This window comes from Euphorbia lathyris, chromosome 1, assembly GCF_963576675.1.
Source record: "Euphorbia lathyris chromosome 1, ddEupLath1.1, whole genome shotgun sequence".
NCBI lineage: Eukaryota > Viridiplantae > Streptophyta > Magnoliopsida > Malpighiales > Euphorbiaceae > Euphorbia > Euphorbia lathyris.
The window spans coordinates 90906618-90927401 of record NC_088910.1 but is presented as its reverse complement, the minus strand read 5'-3'; the positions used below and the strand labels follow the sequence as shown (position 1 = coordinate 90927401).

At 37.4% G+C, this 20784-nt stretch overlaps 1 protein-coding gene across 1 annotated transcript; it reads right to left on the bottom strand.

Moving 5' to 3' along the window:
- Positions 1-11197: 11197 nt before the first annotated feature.
- Positions 11198-13419, bottom strand: LOC136211346 (zinc transporter 1-like). The gene is made up of 2 exons (XM_066002715.1): positions 12708-13419; positions 11198-11897 (listed from the first exon to the last, which is right to left on the bottom strand). The coding sequence occupies exons 1-2, from the start codon at positions 13347-13349 to the stop codon at positions 11442-11444; spliced, it is 1098 nt and encodes a 365-aa protein (XP_065858787.1). The 5' UTR covers positions 13350-13419; the 3' UTR covers positions 11198-11441.
- Between the last annotated feature and the right edge of the window lie 7365 nt (positions 13420-20784).

Sequence of the window (20784 nt, the reverse complement as noted above, 5' to 3'; positions counted from 1 at the left end):
TTCCTAAACGGAAACCTGCTTGAGGATGTATATATGATGCAGCCTGAAGGTTTCATATCGAAGGATGCAAATAAAGTTTGCAAACTTCAGAGATCCATTTATGGACTCAAGCAAGCATCGAGAAGCTGGAATAAGCGTTTTGACGAAACCATAAAACAATTTGGTTTTGAACAAAATTGCGAAGAAGCTTGCATTTACAAGAAAGCAAGTGGGAGCTCTATAACATTTCTCATACTATATGTGGACGATATATTATTAATGGGAAATGACGTTGCTCTCTTACAGTCAGTGAAAGTATGGTTATCTGGTAACTTCTCAATGAAAGACCTTGGTGAAGCAGCTTATATACTTGGTATAAAGATCTATAGAGATAGATCGAGAAGACTGCTTGGTCTTTCACAGGCTACATACATTGAAAAGGTGCTAAATCGGTTTAGCATGCTTGAATCGAAACGAGGTAACTTACCCATGTTACATGGAGTAAAGTTAAACGATCATCAATGTCCTAAAACCGATGATGATAAACGACGCATGGCTGTAGTCCCGTACGCCAGCACAATCAGTTCGATTATATATGCTATGCTATGTACTAGACCTGACGTAGCGTTCACGTTATCTGTAACGAGTCGTTACCAAGGGAATCCGGGAGACGAGCATTGGATTGCCGTCAAGAACATTCTTAAGTACTTGAGAAGAACTAAAGATATATTCCTAGTGTACGGAGAAGGTGATCTGAAAATAGAAGGATTTTCAGACGCAAGTCATCTCACAGATGAGAATGATTATAAATCCCAATCAGGATACCTGTTTATCTTGAATGGGGGCGCGGTCAGTTGGAAGAGTTCCAAGCAGGGAAGCGTAGCTTTCTCTATGACCGAGTCAGAGTATATCGCAGCTGCGGAAGCAACAAAGGAAGCGGTTTGGATTAGAAAGTTCATTACAGAACTAGGTGTGGTGCCTGACATTGTCAATCCCATTACACTGTACTGTGATAACAATGGAGCCATTGCGCAAGCAAAGGAACCACGGTCTCATAATACATCCAAGCATTACCTTAAGCGATACCACATCATTAGAGAGATTGTGGTTAGAGGAGATGTGAGAATAGAAAGAGTACCTATAGAGGACAACGTTGCAGATCCGTTGACAAAGCCTTTAACCCAGAGAATACATGATCATCATTTAACTTCTACTAGGATAAGTTTTAGAAACAATTGGCTTTAGTCCAAGTGGGAGTATGTTGGGGTTTAGTGTCCTATAGACCATTGTTCTAGGATACAAACTTAATGTAAATGAATTGTTCTTTATATCATTTGTTTAATGAGATATATGTTTTATAACTATATAAAGGCAATCCCTTTTAAGCACTAAATAAAGTCTAATAAAAGGAAATCCATAAGTTTATTTAAAGTGATTATAAAGTGTTCATACAAGCATGAAGTGAGACAAAACTTTATAGTAAACTGATAAACTTAAAACCACCCCAAGTCAAGTGATATGTTTGGGATTGACATATCACTATTGAGACTTGTATGTAACAATGTCTTCTGTCCGATAGAAAGCTGATCTCACAAGCTTCATATATACAGATATCTGGACAGTTACATAGATCCGATGAAACGTTGTTCATTAGGATTGGGGATCCGATTTGAGATAACAGGATGGGTAGATTCATCCTTGTCACATGTTCATCTCATTGGTATTAATAGGTATAACTAATCCTCAGACTCAAAGGAATATTAATTGGTATTCTGGATTACGGAATGTGATGCTTTGACTCTGGTGTAACACGATCCTTAACAGAGATGACTCTGGGGTGTGAACAGTAGACGTTGGGTATCACAGGAAGTAATTGCGGAGTCGTTATATATTGGATTGAGCATTTATCACTCCCGATAAATGGGAGATACATCCATGGATCGCTTGTGGAAGACTCGACTCTAAATCCTTACAAGGTGATAGCTTAAGAGTAAGAAATACAGATTTCACTTAACCTATCTTTTTGAGTTGACTCGGCTTGTACAAGTAAAACGCACGTCTCGCTATATGTGACTTGACATCACCCATAGTCATAAGATTCAGTTCAAGGATGTAGTTGATAAAGGATCGAATTATACTGTAACTAATACGGAAAGGTTAACGACAGAATCAACCTGTCTTCTTATAGCTCTGGGGGAATGATTACGGACTTGCTAATCACATACTCTGTACATCATTCCGTTATGCAAATATTAAATATAATTCTCTGAAAATTAATTTAATAACGTTGCATACGGCTAGAAGCAATAAGAACCTAATGGATCACACATAAGACTTGGAACCTAAAAGAGAGATAGATGTTAATTAATTGATAGAAGCCCAATTGAGCCCAATAAGGCCCATGGACATAAGGGGGTCGAAATTCATGTAGTGATATACATGAATAATTAATTTGATTTTGTTAATCCTAATTAGATTAGGAATATGAATTAAATTAATTAAGAGATAATTAAGTTAGGAGTTTTAATTAGATTAATATACTCCTATTATTATCCAATAAGGTTATTATTATTATTATCCTTAATATATTAGATATATAGTGAGATAATAATTAGGAATTCTATTACGAATGGAATTCCTATTCAGTAACCTAATTCTATCTAACTAGGGATTAGATACAAGAGATTATAAATACCCCTTCCCTTGAGATTTTCGAAATCCAAGCAAGCCATACCCTACTTGTGATTTTCGAAATTCACCTAGTCCAAGAGAGAGAAAATTCGAAACCCCTAGTTCGAGGACGAGATTTCTCTACGGCTTCGTTTGATCAATTGATTTTCATCTATTTCTTTTATCCTTGATCTTGTGTTGATTAATTAGAGGCAATCTACTTTGGTTGCTATTCAACGGTTGATACTAAATTAATCTTCCCATGTTTTATTTCGTGTTTGGGAACTCGAAGAAGAAAAACAAACAAAAGGGAGAAATTCGTTTTACTACTCCTACATCAGGTCAGTTCACAATTTCACGGATTCCCGGAGATTTAACCATCTGATCGTCGCGATATTTGGACAGGAGATTCTAGACATATTCTTCCACGTTTCCACCGAAGGGATTGTCGTTCGGAGGTCTGGAAGGTCTGTTTCGGATAGGCGCAGATTGATAGACAGTTTCTATCTCTTTTGAAGTTGTGGGCACTTCGTTTGCAATGGTAGATAGAACTTCTAAAATGTATTTCTTCTTATCCTTCTTTATATGAAATAACGGTTAACGGATCTTGTGGTTAAATGGAAATAGGTTAAAAATTTTATATTTCCGCTGCTATACCTTAGCCTAATTTCCAACAGGCAACAGGGGAAAATGTCTCTAGATAGTCGATGCCATAAGTCTGAGCATAACCTTTTGCAACCAAACGAGCTTTCAACCGAGCAACAGAACCATCTGGATTGAACTTGACATTGAACACCTATTTGCAACCGATAGCACGCTTCTGAGATGGAAGAGACACTAGATCCCAAGTATGATTTTTTTCAAGGGCATGCATTTCCTCTTTCATTGCTTGGAGCCAACCAGGATGATTCAGTGCTTCAGAGAGGGAGGAAGGAACAACAACTGAATCTAAAGAAGCTAAAAAAGACTTCAAGGAAGGTGATAATGCATCATAACATACAAATGAAGAGATCGCGTAAGTGCATTGGCAGGTACCTTTTCGGAGGGCGATAGGAAGGTCAATGCTAGGATCTGAAGATGGGAAAGGATCTGGAGACGAAACTGGAGGGGGAACACTGGCAACTGGAGCACTAGAAGGTGCATCACTTGAAGGACGTTCACGCCGAGAATAAACATGACGGACAATTGGTCGAGAAGGAACAGAAACCACCTGCTCACTTATAGTATAAACAAGATAATTATCGTCAGACGGACTTGACGGATCAACAGAAAGAGTTGATCCAAGACCATAAAAAGGAGTGTCTTCAAAAAAGGTAACATCAGCGGACACCAAATAACGACCCAAAGAAGGAGAATAGCAACGATACCCTTTTTGTGTCTGAGAATAACCCACAAAGATGCACTTGATGGATTTGGGATCAAGTTTGGAGACTTATGGTCGCATGTCTTGAACAAAACAAGTACATCCAAAAACACGTGGTGCAAGAGGAAATAAAGAAGATGAGGGAAAAAGAAGGGAGTATGGAATCTGACCGTTAAGGACTGAAGAGGGCATACGGTTGACGAGAAAACAGGCAGTGGAGACCGCATCTATCCAAAAAGTTTTAGGAACCTGCATATGAAACAACAGTGCTCGAGCGACTTCTAATAAGTGATGATTCTTACATTCGGCAACACCGTTTTGTTGAGGGGTAACGATGCAAGAAGTTTGATGAATAATACCATGCTGGGAAAGATACTATTGGAAAGTGCAAGATACATATTCTTTAGCATTGTTACTTCGCAAAATACAAATAGATTTGTTAAATTGTGTGCGAATCTCAGAATGAAAGGTACAAAAGATAGTAAATAACTCTGAATGATTTTTCATATGATAAAGCCAAGTAACACGAGAATAATCATCAACAAACGTTACAAAATAACGAAAACCAAGTTTGGACACAACAAGGCACGGACCCCATACATCAGTGTGCACCAAATAAAAAGAAGACTCGACACGTTTATTGATTCACGGTGAATACGAAACTCTGTGATGCTTAGCAAATTGACAAGCTTCATATTCCAGAGTAGAATCACGCGGAAGTCTAGGACATAACTTTAGTAAAACTGGAAAAGACGGATGGCCAAATTGACAGTGAAGTCGCAAAAGAGACGCGCTTGTGCAGATAAGAGATTTTGACATTTTTTGATAAGTTGAATCAAGTACGTACAATCCATTTACCAAGTTCCCTCTACCAATAATTTTCTTTGTCACAAGATCCTGAAAAAGACAATGGGTAGGATAAAAAACAACAGAGCAGTTAAGAGTCTTAGTAAGTTGGCTGACAGATAATAAGTTAAGAGGAAAATTGGGTAAACATTACACAAAGGATAAAGGAATATTAGATGTTGGGTGAGCTTTCCCTTGTCCAATTACATAAGCCGTTGAGCCATTGGCTAACATAACGGATGGAAAATTGGCCAGATGTTGGAAAGAAGAAAGAATACCTGTGTTGCCGGTCATATGGTCTGTAGCACCAGAGTCAATCACCCAACTACGAGAGGAGGTGGAGAGACATGCCACATGATTACCTGTATCAGCCAAAGTGGAGGTTGAAGTTGATGGTTGTTCTGCATCATAAGTTGCATAAAGTTGCTAAAACCGAGCATACTCATCGGCAGAAATGGTGACGGAGGACGGGGTTGGAAGGATGCCACCTTGAGTTGCCATATTTGCAGATCTTCGGATAGGGTGTTGTCCCGAGTGTTGGGGTGGTTTACCATGAAGTTTCCAATAATGTTTCTTAACATGCCCTTCTCCCCCACAGTGATAACAAGTACGAGGGGAGCTACGGTGGCCACTAGAAAGAGTATTGTCTCCCCCTCGACGACCTTGGCTAGCATTGCATACCAATGCTACTATGTCAGAAGATAATGTACCAGAAACCATTACGCCATCCTTATAGACGTTAAGTAAACGAGAATAGACTCCGTGAGAGACGGGAGTGTCCCACTAGTCAACAGCTGTGTACGTGCCACATCATACTCAGGACCTAAATCGGCCAAAAAACACTGAACAACAACGCGCTCCTTCTGTGCTTGCATTTGTTTCACATCAGACACAATTGGAAACAGACTGTTCTCTTCCTCGTATGTCTATTTCACTTCAGTGTAATATTGCAGAAGAGATCAATTCTTTTGTTATGCACGATAAATCTTTAACAACAACATATAAAAATGAGACATATCCTTTTTGTTATCATACAGAAACTCGAGATATTCCCATAGTTCCCTGACGGTCTCACATTGAGTCACGACATCATCAACAGTGGGATCGAGAGTGTTTTGAATTTGATTAAACAATTTATAATCTTCCATTAACCACTTCTTACGAGCATCAACATTTGTTTTAGGTGGCGGATTACCTGTCAAATGATCTTCTAAGTCAGCATTGTTGACAAATCGACGAATAGTCCGTTGCCACTGGTGAAGCTCACGCGCTGCTCAGATGGTCGACGGACTTTGAGAGAACGCCGATCAGAGGTGGATGAGTTGAATTGGAATGGTGGTGAGATAAAATGACTTCCGAAATCAAGAGACCCACGCTCTTGACAGAAATAGAACTCAGAAATAATACCCAAAAAATACTAAACTCTTGATAGAACCACACCTCTAGGAAATACTACCCAGAAGTAGAAAAGAATCTCTCAGAACCTTAGACCTTGGGCTTTGATACCATGTAATTTCTGTAATGGTATTTCTGCAAGTTTATCATACATGAGGATACATATATATAGACAGATTTAGTCTACTATCTTATCTCTAAAGTCAAGGAGATAAGTCTAACCTACAAGCAGCCCATATCTACCCTACAAGCAGCCTTTAGCAGTCAAGCAGCCCTTATCATTACATTAGGAATTTACGATCTTTGAACAATACCTTCTAAGGGATGGCTAGTCCAAGATGATCAACAACAAAGTTCGGTTTTGGAAAAACACTATCATTATGGCAATGCACACGCGGTGGAAAAATTATGCCAATCTACTGAGATATTAGCAGTGCCTTTGATGTGCTCGAAGGAAAGTGCAGAGCATGAGCCAGATTCAAAAGGTCATTTGAGCGCCACAACGTCTTCCATATGTGATCATCATTAATCTAACTCGAACAACTGGTCATTCCGTTTACCAATTATGGTAACTTGACTTTATTGCGTAGGTACCATTCTTGTTATGTATCCAAAACAACTGGTCATTTGGAAAACGATGGCGCAAATGAATTTGCAAAATTGAAGAAGCCCGAGGGAAGGAATGAATCTAGGATCAATTGGCGATTCCAGCATCAATTCTCAACATCAATAAGCAAGCTTACTCTGTCAGAATGAAGATTTACTGCACAAACCAAAGGGCACATGTTGGTGGTTTTTCGCAAGTGCCCAGTTTGCACGTTTAAGTAATAAAAGATATCGATCCCACAGAGAACACAATTGATACTTAACTTATATGTTTCTTTATTCTTTTTCTCGAGGTAAATAGAAAATCATATTTGTGAAATATTTTCTAATTCTAATTACAGAAATTAAATCTAAACTACAACTTATTCCAAAGTTAATTCATCCTAAGTCAAAAGCACAACTTTAAACTTTGATTTGTTTAAAATAAATGTAATAAATTACCAATTGATTCAATTAGAGGTGCTAAACCGTTATCAATCTTTTCTTTCGATCGAAGATTGAAAACATTAATCAAATTCGGAATCTAAACCCGATTACTCGAATTACCACTAATGACTAAATCTAAATCTGAATTTGCTTAAGTGTTCAACAAAGTTTGCATGTTCGAATACTAAATTTCTTTCTAAGAATTTTTACATGTAAACGCCAATTAATAATACTTAAAGAATATTGTTAAACTTTAAGTAAAACAAAGTGAAATAAAATTGAATTAAAAGATATATTATTATTATGAGTCATAAACATCACAATTTTAACAAAGAAGAACAAAATTGAAGTGCATAAAACAAAGTAAGAATTCCGGGTTGTCAATCCTTTACTCTACTTGTAGGTTCGTCATGCCTTAGGTCGCCTTCAATTCTGGATCTTCTTGTTGAGTCTTCGAAAAAGAAATATCTCGATCAACTTCGAAGCATAAACGTAACTAGGATAAGCCTAACTCTAAGTACAATAAACCTAATGTATGTAAATAATAATAAAATGTAGTCACTTGAAGTAACTCTTTTTCTAAAGAATTTTCCTCCTTTTATAATCTCCAAAATGTCTGCTGGAGAGACATGTCAGTTGGTGAAGAGTAGCCTCGATCCGGATGAAAAGATGTGTCGCTTGGAGGAAGATAAGGATGGAAAAATGCATAAACTGCTACTGACGCGTCCGAGAATCAAGAATCTCGATCGCGACACACTAGGGAAAGGGAGGTGGGGTTAGTGCGTGTTTTACTTCGCCAGTGTGTCTCTGCCAAGATTTTGGCAATCTCGTCAGCGACGGAGACTTTGCTCCTTATCCTTGGTGAATTGTTTCAACTTCTCGGATGCGGCTTCAAATTCTCGGACGTGACTTTACTTGAAAGCTTGCTATCTTGCTCATTTTAATCCATTTTTACTTTGATTTAGCCTTTTCCAAATAATTAATACCTTGCAAACAAAACTCAAATACCCACGTGAAATCTTTCCAAAATAAAGTAATTAACACACAAATTACACGAAAACAAACACAATTATGCATGCTAAAGTAAGTGTATTTTGAACTTATCAGCACAATATGATGGTCAGGTTAAAGATCCCAGTGACGTGACCGTACACATTTAGGCTTATGGGGACGAATATGATGGCCTCATTGAAGATCTCAACAAGCACTTTGGTTAGTCCCAAGCAGGAGGTTTTACTATTGTTGCTAATGCCCTCTCCTCAGATTGCCTCGTATGGTGGTGCAATCTCAATGGAGTGTATACCAACACTCAAGTGTTGACAATAATTTTCCACCAAGCAAACTCACTGTGAGCATGAAAAAAGCTTATGCGGATTTTACACACAATGTTAGACTCGTTTGTTTCAGTTTATTTTGAAAACACTCTTTATCTTATGTATATAATCAAATTGAGACTTATTTTATAAAAATACATTGAATATTATAGAGTTGCCATGTCATTAGCGAGAAAAATAAAATAAGCCAACCAAGTATCAATTTCATCTCTTTAGAAATTATGAATCCATGAATTTTACCTATTTCTTCTTGTTTGGTTTTTTAGATATAAATAATAATAATAATAAAATAGCGAAAGTAATAAAATCAAAAGAGCTATTAACTATAATTATAATTTTATTCACTTTGGTTGTTTAAACCATAAACAAGAAGGCAATTTTTGGGTTTCTAAAGGACAGGTTGCGTAAAAGGTTTAGCAGTTGGAGCTTTAGGTTCCTTTCTGCTGCTGGCAAGGAGGTGCTGCTGAAATCGGTTGCCCAAGCACTACCAACTTTTTGTATGAGCAGTTTCCTTATCCCTAAGTCCACTTGTGATGATCTCTAGAAGATGATGAATTCTTTCTGGTGGGGTAAAAAAGCAGAGGGGCAGCGACATATTCATTGGTTTGATTGGGCACATCTCTGTAAGAAAAAGGATAATGGGGGTATGGGGTTCAGGGAGCTCCATGATTTCAACCTAGCACTCTTGGGGAAGCAAGGTTGGAAGTTGATTCATAATCCACACATTCTGGTGAGTAGAATTTTCAAAGCTAGATACTTTCCCCGAGATTCTTTCCTATCCTCCAAATTAGGCACTAATCCTAGTTTTGTTTGGAGGAGTGTGTGGTGTTCGATAAAAGTTCTGAACCTTGGCATACGATGGTGTGTGGGAGATGGTAGAAAAATTTCAATCTGGAAGGATCCGTGGCTTAACAGAGAGAGAAGTTTTAAGGTAACGTCATTGGGAATAAATGGACATGGAAATGATACAGTATCCACTCTTTTTATTCCAGGAACGCGATTATGGGATCGGGGAAAAGTCGCAGCTCTTTTTAACACAGAAGAGGTAAAACTGATTACGCAGATGGTGGTACCGTACCGTTTGGAAAAGGATAAGCTTACATGGCACCATACTAAAGATGGTATCTATACCTCTAAGTCTGGATATAGGGTACTGATGAATCAATTCAATGCTTTTCCGATTGATACGGGATGGGAGAAATTATGGGCACTTCGTCTCCCTCCAAAAATAAAAGTTTTCCTGTGGAAACTTTGTTCAAACTGTTTGCCGACTCGTCATAGACTAAGTATGAGGCATCTGAATATTATTTCTTCCTGTCCGTTTTGTTCTAGTGCGACTGAACAGGATCATCACCTTTTTATGGATTTGCTCATATGCGGCTGTGTGTTGGGCTATCAGTGGCGTGAATACTGATGTTTTTAATCTGGAAGTCTTGAGCTGTAGTGTATTGAGTTTATGCAGGGTAATGCGGGAGGATCAGATATGTACTGTAGCCACGGTGTTGTGGGCTATTTGGAAAAGCCGGAATGAGTTGATTTGGAACAGCAGAACCATCCCCGCATCTGTTGCTGTTCGTGATAGCTTGCAGTTTCTGGCGGACTGGAAGTTACACCAGCAGCCACAGCAGATGGCTGGTCGTGGGTCGGTAAGTCGGGATATCAGATGGGAAAATCCAATTGAAGGCTTTGTGAAGTGCAACTGTGATGCTGCAATGTTCATGGCGGAGGAAAAGTCGAGTATGGGTGCTGTCCTTCGTAGCTCTGATGGAAGTTTTATGGCCTGCTATAGCACTTGGGTGGACGGGCTGTTTTCTTCGGATATTGCGGAAGCTCTAGCTCTCCGTCAGGCAATAATTTGGGTTTTCTCTATGCACTGTCAAAACGTCATTTTCGAGTGTGATGCGAAGCGTGTGGTGGATAAATTCTGCTCTAATATTGCTGATCTGTCGGATTTTGGTACCATTATCCAGGATTGTCAATTTCTACTTTCTAATCGGCCCGATTGTAGGGTGTCTTTTTCTCCTCGTTCAGTGAATGGGGTTACACATGCCGTTGCACGGCATGCCCTTTCCAATGCTAATGAGTTTCATTCATTTATTATTCCTAGCTGGTTAACAGCTTTAGTTTGTAAAGACCTTGCTTCTCTACATCAGTTGTTATAATATTGCAGCTTTTCCTCAAAAAAAAAAAAAAAAAACATAAAAATATAATATTTAGTAACAACTAACCTATTTATTAGCTATTAACTATATTAACCTTTAACTTATTTATTACCTATTAATTTAAATATCTTTTCGTAACCACTAATCAAAATAATTAATTATTAAACTTTGAATCAAACCTAATATTTTTCACATTTAAACGTGTAAGAGTAAGATATAAGAAATGTTGATACTCCATTCAAACTTTAGCTTATGGTAATTTTCTTCTTCAAATTTCCTTTATGAATATTTTGCTTCTGTGAGAACTTTTTAAAAAGTTCAGAAATACAAAACAAAATCAATTTTATTCATTTCATTTCTAGAAGAAATAGTTTAACCAACAATTGTAGTCAACTAGCCAGCACATTTAAAGATGCCTGAATAATATAATATATTATATTATTGACAAAAACAGTCAAATATATTTAAGAAACTACTAAACAGTCAAGTCCTCATTATTATCTACACTACCATTTCTGTTTAAGTTGATCACAGAATTTTGCTTTAAATTCTTACAAGAATTAAAGACTATTTGCCTAATTAGAATCTGAAATGAAAGATGAAGGATTGAATTTAACAAAATAAGAATTCTGAGGGGCCTGACCTGAAGGAATGAGATTATTATGCCCAAATGGCCAACATGGACATAGAAGCCATACCAAGAAGAAGAGAAAGGTAAGCAGAAAGCTGCAACCTGAAATTGGATTGAATAATAGGATTCATAAAATCTTGAGCAAGAAGATCAACAAGTGCCATGTAGATTAATATTCCTGCTGAAACTGAGCTCAATATTCCTTCCACAATAATAGCTGTTGATGTATTTTCATTGTAAAATTGTGATATTCCAATCCCAATTCCAATTCCTACTGGTGTTGTCAGTGAGAAAAAGACCACCATTACTGCTATTGCTCTCCACCTGTAATTGGCCTGAGAAATGCAGCCAGCAAGCCCCATTCCTTCGAAAAATTGATGGAAAGTTAGAGCAGCTACTAGTGGCTTTATCACGTTTGTGCTCTTTGATGCTCCCACTGATATTCCTATTATTACTGAGTGTACTACAATGCCTGCTTCCAACACCTGCATTTTTTTAATCGGATAAGCTTTTAGTTTATGTATGGAAAAAGATATTCTAATGCTGCAATCATATTATGTAAACTAATTATTGAGTTGATTCCAAATTAATACCTTAATACTATACTCACAAACTGAATCAATACCTTCAAAAGTCTGCTGCGTGTAATTTACTTTTTTCTTTAACAATAGTATAATAATATGTGTAATTTACTTTTTTCTGTATCAATTTCTATTAGGAAGAGCTTTAATTGTTTCATTTCATCAACGTTAGAACTAAAATTTTGTTATTTTATAAGTGTAGACTAAATTGTTTTTCCTCAAAAACTTTGAGGTTATTTTACTATCTTATAATATGTATGAACATGAATTTACTAAAAGAAATTATGTACCGCAAGAAAAAACAAATCTTAGAAGTATCAATACGGTCACATGAATTGCAAATACAGCGTATATGTCAATTGATGTAAAAAATGAAAAAGAAAACTATTACAATTTCATTTTATTTTATCCAAAATGCAAAAAGCAGAGTCGAGATAGATATACAAAAGTTATTATGAGACTTTAAACTCTTAGTTCAAGTTTTCAGTTCAATTTGTTCTTTGAGGTTGCATGGAGCATTTTAGATCAAACAGTCGAGAGTTTAAATACTAACAATCCATTTATTGATGGATTTCAACACATAAAATGAGCTTATATTGTACACGCTTTAAGTCCGTGAGCATTCACGTAAGGAGATAATAAAAGTTATTTTTTAGGCTTAACTATGATAAGTAAAAGTGCAATATACATAAGAAGAAAAACAGAAGATGATACCTGTGAAATAACCCTTTGTCTAAAAAGAGTAGAGACTCCAGAATTGAGATGATCAGAGGCATGAGCATGTCCATGAGAAGCATGAGTATGAACATCAACATGAACATGACTTTCTTCATGTTTTCCATTCTCTTCATCTCCATTAGCATTAGCAATAACATTAACAACACCCAAACCCTTAGTAACATGAAACCTCTTATAATAACTAGTAGCAAAACACTCAATCATCATTGTCAACATTGCAGAAACCATAGCAACAAAACCTGCAAAAGGGAAATCACCCCACGGTTTTTCCCCCAGCCGACGACTATTCAAACTTTGAAATGCATCCGGCAATATATGAACAAACCCCGTTGCTAGAATCACACCTCCTGCAAATGCTTTTACTAGGAAGAACATGTTGTTTTCTGGGTTCAATGATGACATTTTGGTCCCATATATTGGAATTGTTACACCAAGTGCTCCTGCTATTAGAATTGATGCAATTCCAACTACTTTCAATTCCATTATTTTTGTTTTTCCTTCAATCATCTCTCCTATTTTTATTTTATCATCATCATCACATGTTCTTGACTCTATAACAGGAAGAATACAGATTAAACTAACCAGAAAAATATAGGGAAATATTGTGTGTTTAGTCATCCAGCCAAACAAAAATAAAATGGCTGAGACTGAGGGTGTTTGGGGGTGGAGATGAAGTGCTTCTGATAACTCATTCATATAGATTATTTATATATGCCCTCTCATATTCTTCTTCAGACTAATAACCTCCAATTTAACTTTAAATACACTATGTTATTTATTTAACACTAACCAAACAATAAAAACACACTGTTTGCGGGCTCTGCAACTGTGAATCCCACAACTAATTTAAAAAAAATGCGTGGGTGCTATTAATATTATTATGAATTTACCAATTTACCAATAGTATATTTTAATTGGTTGTTAGTTCCAAAAAGACATGGATCGTCCAGTCTGATTCTGATAGGTTATTAATCTTCAACGACTCGATATGAGACTAAAGTATTTTATTTCATGATCATACAAAGTCTTAATTTTATAAGCTCTAAATTTTAATTCATGACATACAAAGTCTTAATTTTACATTTATACTGTCCATCAATTTTTTTATTTTACATTATACCTAAATTAGAGGTCAAACCCAATATAGAAACTAATGAAATTAATAAAGAAAAAGAATAGAAAAAAAAAGAATATATTTTGGTGAAAATAATAATAATGAGGAATTGATACTAATTGTTGGTCCATGTGAATCTTAGCTTTAGAAGAAAAGAAGGGACAGGAAGCAACGACAACTGAAGTGAATTTTTGATGAAAGGTGTAAAATAGATTATATATATTCCTTACTTACTTTTAGTAGTAACATTTTCCTTATGATATGTTTATAGTACCACTTTCATTGGTTCTCTTTTATCATAACTTTTTGACTATATGCCTACTTACTTTTACTACCAAACAAAGTGCTTCAACACTTTCAATGTTCATTCAACGCTACTAAGGTACAACTTTAGTTTCTTCATCATCATTTGCCCTACTTCTAATGATATATATTCATTCGGATTGATAACAAAATGACAGTTTTAATCGTAAATTAATAAAGATTCAACTTGAATGAAATAATTCTAATGGTTGAATCCAAAACCTTTTAAGGAGATAAGTTTTAAAAATTTGAGAAGTGGTGAAATGAGATCTCACCTAACTCATGCCTTTTATAAGTTGTAAGAGGAACGTCTCACACTTCTAAGCCCTTATTGGAGAACATGTCGAATTTTCAATACATGAAAGACCTCAAAAGAGTGAAACAAAGTGCTGCTTTGAGAATAAGAAAACACGTGTTCTAGCCTTAAAAAGCTTGATTCGGCTTGTGGGGGGCTTCTAATAACATAGGTGATTATTTGAGGTTCAGTCTTGAGCAGACCCTGATCCTCTCCTCACGATAGCTAGATATCCTAACCGTGCTTTCAAAAGCTTTCTTTCTACCTGTATTATGTTATTTTAAAGAGTCATTTCATGAATAAGAATCCTTAACACGCAAAGATAGCACCAAACAGATAAGGAAGGCCAACAATCTCGGTTCAACTTCCCAATCAAACACATATTCAATTTTCTCCTATTTAGACTAGGTGCTTTTACTCCTATAAAAATGGGCCTAACTCCCTCTACAAAAGGCACGCAATATTATTACTCTCTCCCGCTAAGTTGTCTACTTTCTCACTCTAAGATTATACTGGTGTCAAATTTAAGAACTTAAGGAAGAGAGAATAATTAACTGTAATGTCTGTATATTATTGAATGAAAATACTTGCTTAAATATACAAATATTCTAACTGAAAAGTAATAAATCTGGAACATGATTCCACTACTAATATAATAAACAGGTACATGCCTAAAAAACAGGAAAGCAAAACTGGAAAAAACTTATGGAGTTTAAGAAAAATAACAACAGTCTTATCATCATGCCAACTCAACATCATCCTAATTACAGCTCATGAGGCATATTTCGACACTCCTCTTTGCATCAAGAGATGCAAACTCCAAGCCTTGTTCTCAAATATTCAAATACATTTGTTGGAAGTGCTTTTGTGAAAATATCAGCAACTTGCTCTTTTGTTTTGCAGTACACCAAATTTACTTCACCTCTTTTTTGCACTTCTTTCAAAAAAAAAAAATAGAGTTTCACATTGAAATGCTTGTTTTTCCATGAAATATTGGGTTGTTGGATATGGCAATAGTAGCTTCGGTTGTCAATAAATACTTTAATGCTTTCCTTTTCCTGCAAACCAAGATTAAACAAGATTTTTTTTATCCACAAAGCTTGATTGACAGCTGTTGTAGCAGCAATGAATTCTGCCTCAACTGTTGATTGAGCCATAATCTTTTGCTTCTTTGAACACCAAGAGAAACAACATGAGCCAAAATTGAAACAGTACTATGAGGTGCTTTTCATATCCTCAACGGACCCCGCCCGATCACTGTCAGAAAAACCTTAAAGGTTGAAATTCTTACATTTGTTGAATCTAACTCTAAAATCCATCGTTCCTTTGACATATCTAAGCACCCCCTTTGCAGCTTTCATATGTATTATGCTAGGAGAAATAAAAAAATCTAGATAATACACTTACAACATATAATATATCTAGTCTTGTTGCTGTAAGGTACATCATGTTGAAACACCTTTCCACAAGATTTTGATTTGACAAAATTAATTAAGTGAAAGTAAATATTCTACAACACACTAAGTTTAAATGCTTTGGCTTATTATTACTAATGTGTTTGTTCAATGTTGAGTTTATAATTTATCATAAGACATAAAGATCATAAGGCTCAAGCCCTATATGGAAGTCAAAGTCCAAGTCAAACAAACCCAAAATCACTCAGCCCGCGTGTCTTCAAAACGTTGCCGTTTAAGTAATGAGACGCATGCTGAGTAAAGAAGGATCGAGAAGATCCACGAAGACAACTTCGGTATGAAGCTGCTGAGCTGTCTCGACAAAATGTACAAGACAGCTGATGACCATAAGACAGCTTCCAGACAAAGTATTTCCTCTTTAAGTAAAAACCAGAAGACACAACAAGCTGTCTGGTTGACATTACCCAAAATGGAGGAACATACTGTCACACTGACCGAAGAACAGAAGACGCTGGAATCTGATTGGCTAAAAAGAACTGCTGGCAGACTCAGTGAAAACGACTTGTAGCCGTTTCCCTCCAACGGTTATTTCGAAATTCGAAATAACCAGAAGCTCTCATAGCTCTCTATAAATAGAGCATTCAGAATCCACATTCTACAGAGAACTTTGAGCAAAAAGCCGTTACGCTGACCAAACGTATACAAAAGTTCTCCATCAGAAGCAAAGCAAAATTCTTACACTACAAAGTCTATTCATTTGTGTAAAAGTCTAGAGTGATTGTTTTTCAATCATCTAAGGTGTTCTAGCAATTGTTGTTTAGGACAAAATCTTTATCATTTTTAGAAGTAGAAAGGAGAGGCTGAGTACTCGGTTTTAAGTACTCAGCGGAGAGATTAGGATTGAGTAGAAGTATAGAGGAAGGTACTCTTGTCATACTCAATTGCTGATATTGTAAAAGGTTTGAGGCTCTACCTTTAAAGAGCTCAGTAGAGGATTTGAAATCTCGGAAGTGTTCCGGGGACAGGACGTAGGCTTAGAAGAAGCCGAACCTGGATAAATCTGCTGAGTGAAGTATTTCTAAACCTTAACTCCTTATTTACATTGCTTGCTTAAAACAAACTAAAACTGACCAAGTAAAAGAGGTCAAGCTGAGTTGTGCGCTACCAACGAGAAGGTTCAGGAATAGACTCTAAGTGCTATTTCCTGACCTAAGCAACGAAGCTGTCCTAGTCACTAGTTGACTAAGCCAGTGTCTTGCTGAGTGCTAAGCGCCGCTGTTAGATAAACTTTTCTTAAAGAAAAGAAATCTGCCTAAATTATTTTAAAAAGGTAAAATAGTTCCTAACCCCCCCCCCTTGGAACTATATTTGCAACCTTACAAGGGACCAACAAATGGTATCAGAGCCTAAAAGCTCATTACTAAAGGTCTAACAACCTTGAGTTGATCCATACCATGGGCGAAAACAGCACTCGGTTTCTCCTTGGAAACCAGACAACTCAGATATTACCTGAGGGGTTGTCCATTACCAGGCCTCCCCTATTCTTCGGGTCAAACTATACCTTTTGGAAGAATAGGATGAAAAACTTCATTCAAGCTACAAACATGAGTGCCTGGCTATCTATAGTCCAAGGCCCGTTTGTACCTGTGAAAGTTGTTGCTGGCCAGTCAGTTGTTAAAGCTGAGGTTGAATGGACAGAGGATGATCTTAAGAAGCTTCAAAACCATGCTTCGGCTATCAATATGCTTCACTGTGCGCTCGATGCTGCAGAATATAACAAAATCTCAGGTTGTGAGTCGGCACAAGAGATCTGGAAAAAGCTGGAAGTCACCTACGAGGGAACAAACAAAGTAAAAGAATCCAAGGTGAATCAGCAGATGAGACTGTACGAGCTGTTCGAGATGAACAATGATGAGGGCATTTCAGACATGAACGCAAGGTTCACCAACATCATTAATGAGCTCAAGAGACTTGGGAAAATCTTCACCGAGGAAGAACAAGTCAAAAAGATACTCGGGAGTCTTCCAAAAGACTGGCAAGCAAAGAAGACAGCAGTTGAGGAAGCTCAGGATTTAACCACCTACAAATATGACGAACTCATCGGTTCATTGCTGACCCATGAGATATCCATGAAAAACTTTGAGGTGAAGGAAAAATCTGATGACAAGAAGCAGAAGTCACTTGTCATGAAGGCTGACTCCACTGACGGGAGTTCAACTGATGATGAGGAGATGGCTATGTTCACAAGAAAGATGAAGAGGCTGTTCAGGAAGAACGACAAATATTCTAAAAAGCCTTACAAAAAGTTTGATAAGCATAAGGCTGACTCAAGCGACATCAAATACAGAAAGGACATCTCAAAGCCCATTACATGCTTTGAGTGCCACCAAGATGGCCATATTAAGTCAAACTGCCCCACGCTGAGGAAAGACAAGAAAAGTGGGAAGAAGGCAATGGTGGCTACTTGGAGTGACAGTGATGAATCTTCATCAACAGAAACTGAGGCCACCGAGTCAGCGAAGATATGCTTTATGGCTGACGAACTTGCTGAGCCATGCATTTCTGAGCATGCTGACCAATCTGATGAGTCAGATAATGAAGAGCAATCTAATGAGGTAATCTCACTCTCTCAACTCAGAAATGAAATGGGTAACGCCCTGAGTGATCTCTATACACTTGTTAAAAAGTGTAATAGGAAGATTAAAGCACTCAGCCGGCGCTGTGATGAAGTAGAAGAGGTCAAACTGAGTGACCTCAGATACCTTCTTCAAGACAACTCAGTTTTGCATGAAAATATGAAAATCATTCATGAGTCTGTCTTTGAAGTCCAGTCAGTTTCAAAGAAACTGAGGAAGGATGTCACAACCATTCAGAACCAATTAAAGGTTCCAAACAAAAACAATTTTCTGCTGAGAACTCAGTATCAAGGTACACAGTACCAAGGTACTCAGCAGAGAAGAAATCCCCAGCGAAAAGTCCAATGTGACTTTTGTGGGAAGTTAGGACACACTACTAAAGTGTGCTGGCACACTCAGCACTGGGGTGCTGACAAGTCAGTAAAAAATCCTAAACAGAAGGTCAGTTGTGACTTCTGTGGAAAGAATGGCCATACTGTCCATGTATGCCGCCATAAAATAAAATATGATGCTATACCTGTTGCACCTAACAAGTCAGGACCCAAAAAGAGTTGGGTACCTAAAAGTAACTAGTTACAATGCAGGTAAGCCTGAGATGTGCCGAGAAGTCAAAGATGTGGTATATTGACAGCGCATGCTCAAGGCATATGACGGGTGATGAAACTCAGTTCATCACGTTTGAACGTAAACGAGGAGGGAGTGTAAGTTTTGGAGACAACAAGAAGGGTAAGATAGTAGGCTCAGGAACCGTCGGAGGTAACCCTACTATTGAATCTGTCTCCCTAGTCAGCGGACTCAAATATAACTTACTCAGCGTAGCTCAGCTATGTGACAATGGGAGAAAAGTTATATTTGATGCTACTGGATGTAAAATATACGAGGGTAAAACTAATGAGTTAATCTTAACTGCCCCTCGGATAGATAATGTCTTTATGCTAGACTTAGAGAAAAAGTTTTCAAAAACTGTGTGCTTAGTAACAAAGGAAGAAAATTCATGGCTATGGCACAGGAGACTTGGTCATGTAAGCATGGACCTCCTGGCCAAACTAGCAAGAAAGCAATTGGTTGAGGGACTGCCTGAACTTAAGTTTCAAAAAGATCAACTATGCCACGCTTGCCAAGCTGGAAAACAAACCAAACAATCTTTTCATAGTAAAAACATTGTCTCAACTAAACGTCCATTAGAGTTACTACACTTGGATCTCTTTGGTCCAGTCCATCCGCTGAGTCTGGGTGGAAGAAGATTTTCCTTGGTCATTGTAGATGACTTCTCTCGGTATACGTGGGTTATCTTGCTGACCAGCAAGGATGAGACCTTTGAGACATTTTCAAACTTGGTTAGAAAAATTGAAAATGAGAAAGACCTAAAATTAGCTCATATCCGTAGTGATAACGGTGGAGAATTCAAAAACCAAAAGTTTGTTGAATTCTGTGAAGCCAGCGGCATTGACCACAATTTCTCTGCTCCTAGAACGCCTCAGCAAAATGGGGTTGTTGAAAGGAAGAACAGAACTCTTGTTGAAATAGCAAGGACAATGCTGGATGAGCATAGGCTTCCAAAGTATTTTTGGGGAGAAGCTGTTAACACAGCATGCTATATTCTAAATAGGGCTCTAGTCAGACCTATACTTAAGAAAACCCCTTATGAACTTTGGAAAGGACGAAAGCCCAACATTGGATACTTTCGTGCCTTTGGCTGTAGATGTTTTATTTTAAACACCAAAGATAGCTTAGCCAAATTTGATTCAAAAGCTGATGAGGCTATCTTTCTAGGCTACTCAACAAACAGCAAAGCATACAGAGTTTTTAATAAGAGAACCCAAGTATTAGAAGAATCTATACATGTGCAATTCGATGAAACTGACCCTGCAGGAAGATACCAGCCGCTGACAGAAGATGAACCAAACTCAGCACCTGCTGATCAAGAACCAGCTACTGAGTCCTTCATAAAACGGCTGACCAAGAGTAAGAGTGAACCTAAAATTACTTTCACTGACCCATCTACTTCTGCAGAGATTGTTGAAACACGAATAGAATAAGACATAAATCTACCAAAGGAGATAAGAGTCCCAAGAGGGCATTTAGAAAATGCAATTCTTGACTAAGCTGGAAATACGCTGATGATAAGAAATCAACTAAGGAAGTATCTCGGCAATGTAGCTTTTGTCTCAGTACTGGAGCCGAAGAACTTTGCCGAAGCTGAGGATGACGAATACTGGATGAATGCCATGCAAGAGGAACTCAATCAGTTCAAGAGGAATAATGTATGGGAGCTAGTGCCATATCCTAG